Source organism: Salvelinus alpinus, chromosome 2, assembly GCF_045679555.1.
Source record: "Salvelinus alpinus chromosome 2, SLU_Salpinus.1, whole genome shotgun sequence".
In the NCBI taxonomy this organism is placed as follows: Eukaryota; Metazoa; Chordata; class Actinopteri; order Salmoniformes; family Salmonidae; genus Salvelinus; species Salvelinus alpinus.
The window spans coordinates 94,128,757-94,130,301 of record NC_092087.1 but is presented as its reverse complement, the minus strand read 5'-3'; the positions used below and the strand labels follow the sequence as shown (position 1 = coordinate 94,130,301).

Here is a 1,545-nt window from a genome sequence, read left to right as displayed (position 1 = left end):
AAACACAAGGAGGGAAGGTCAGTCACACACATAAACACACGGAGGGAAGGTCAGTCACAAACACAAGAGGGAAGGTCAGTCACACACACAAACACAAGGAGGGAAGGTCAGTCACACACACAAGGAGGGAAGGTCAGCCACACACACAATGAGGGAAGGTCAGTAACACACACAAACACGCGGAGGGAAGGTCAGTCACATAAACACAAGGAGGGAAGGTCAGTCACACACACAAACACGCGGAGGGAAAGTCAGTCACACACACAAACACACGGAGGGAAGGTCAGTCACACAAACACACACGGATGGACACGTGCGCGCACTCTTACTCAGGGACGCATGCATACTGTATGCACACACACCCACATGTCCAGACAGGCACGCAGAAGGACATGGATGGAAACACACCCATACGCACGCGAAGACACACAGGTCGTCAATGGACAGCACCACAGAACTTTAACATAACCATATGTTCCTCCCTCCTCCCCCGTTCCCCCACCCCTTCTACCCTCCTCCCCCATTCTCCCTCTGCCCTCTGCCCTCCTCCCCCGTTCCCTCTACCCCTCTGCCTTCCGCCCTTGTTCCCCCTCCCTCCCTCCTCCCTTGTTCCCCCTCCCTTTCTACCCTCCTCCCCCGTTCCCCCTCCCCTTCTACCCTCCTCCCCCGTTCCCCCTCCTCCCCCATTCTCCCCGTTCCCCTCCCTCCCCCCCTCCCTCGCCTCCTCCCCTCCTCCCCCCTCCCCCCTCGCCCCCTCCCTCTCCCTCCTCCCCCATTCCCCCTCCCCTTCTACCCTCCTCCCCCATTCCCCCTCTACCCTCCTCCCCCGTTCCCCCTCCTCCCCCATTCTCCCCGTTCCCCCCCCCCCCCCTCCCTCTAGATAAAGAGTGGGGAGAATGCAGCTAACATTGCTGGTGAGTTAGTAAACCTGACGAAGGGGCGGGTCTACGCCGGTGATGTCAGCATGTCAGTCAAACTTCTAGAGCAGCTGTTGGACATCCTGGATTCTCAGCTTCAGGCCCTACGACCAGCCAACAAGGAGTCTGCTGCACGCAACTACAACAAGGTACACACACACACACTACAACAAGGTACACACACACACACTACAACAAGGTACACACACACTACAACAAGGTACACACACACACATTACAACAAGGTACACACACACATTACAACAAGGTACACACACACACTACAACAAGGTACACACACACATTACAACAAGGTACACACACACACACACTACAACAAGGTACACACACACATTACAACAAGGTACACACACACACTACAACAAGGTACACACACACACTACAACAAGGTACACACACACATTACAACAAGGTACACACACACACTACAACAAGGTACACACACACACACACTACAACAAGGTACACACACACACACACTACAACAAGGTACACACACACACACTACAACAAGGTACACACACACTACAACAAGGTACACACACACACACTACAACAAGGTACACACACACACACACTACAACAAGGTACACACACACTACAACAA

At 53.7% G+C, this 1,545-nt stretch overlaps 1 protein-coding gene across 1 annotated transcript in view; it reads left to right on the top strand.

Moving 5' to 3' along the window:
• Positions 1–1,545, top strand: part of LOC139541781 (adhesion G protein-coupled receptor L1-like) — an 83,008-nt gene that overhangs the window by 57,168 nt on the left and 24,295 nt on the right. Inside the window, exon 13 of the mRNA XM_071346727.1 lies at positions 881–1,066. Coding sequence (XP_071202828.1) covers positions 881–1,066 — 186 coding nt within the window. The remainder of the gene's footprint in view (positions 1–880; positions 1,067–1,545) is intronic.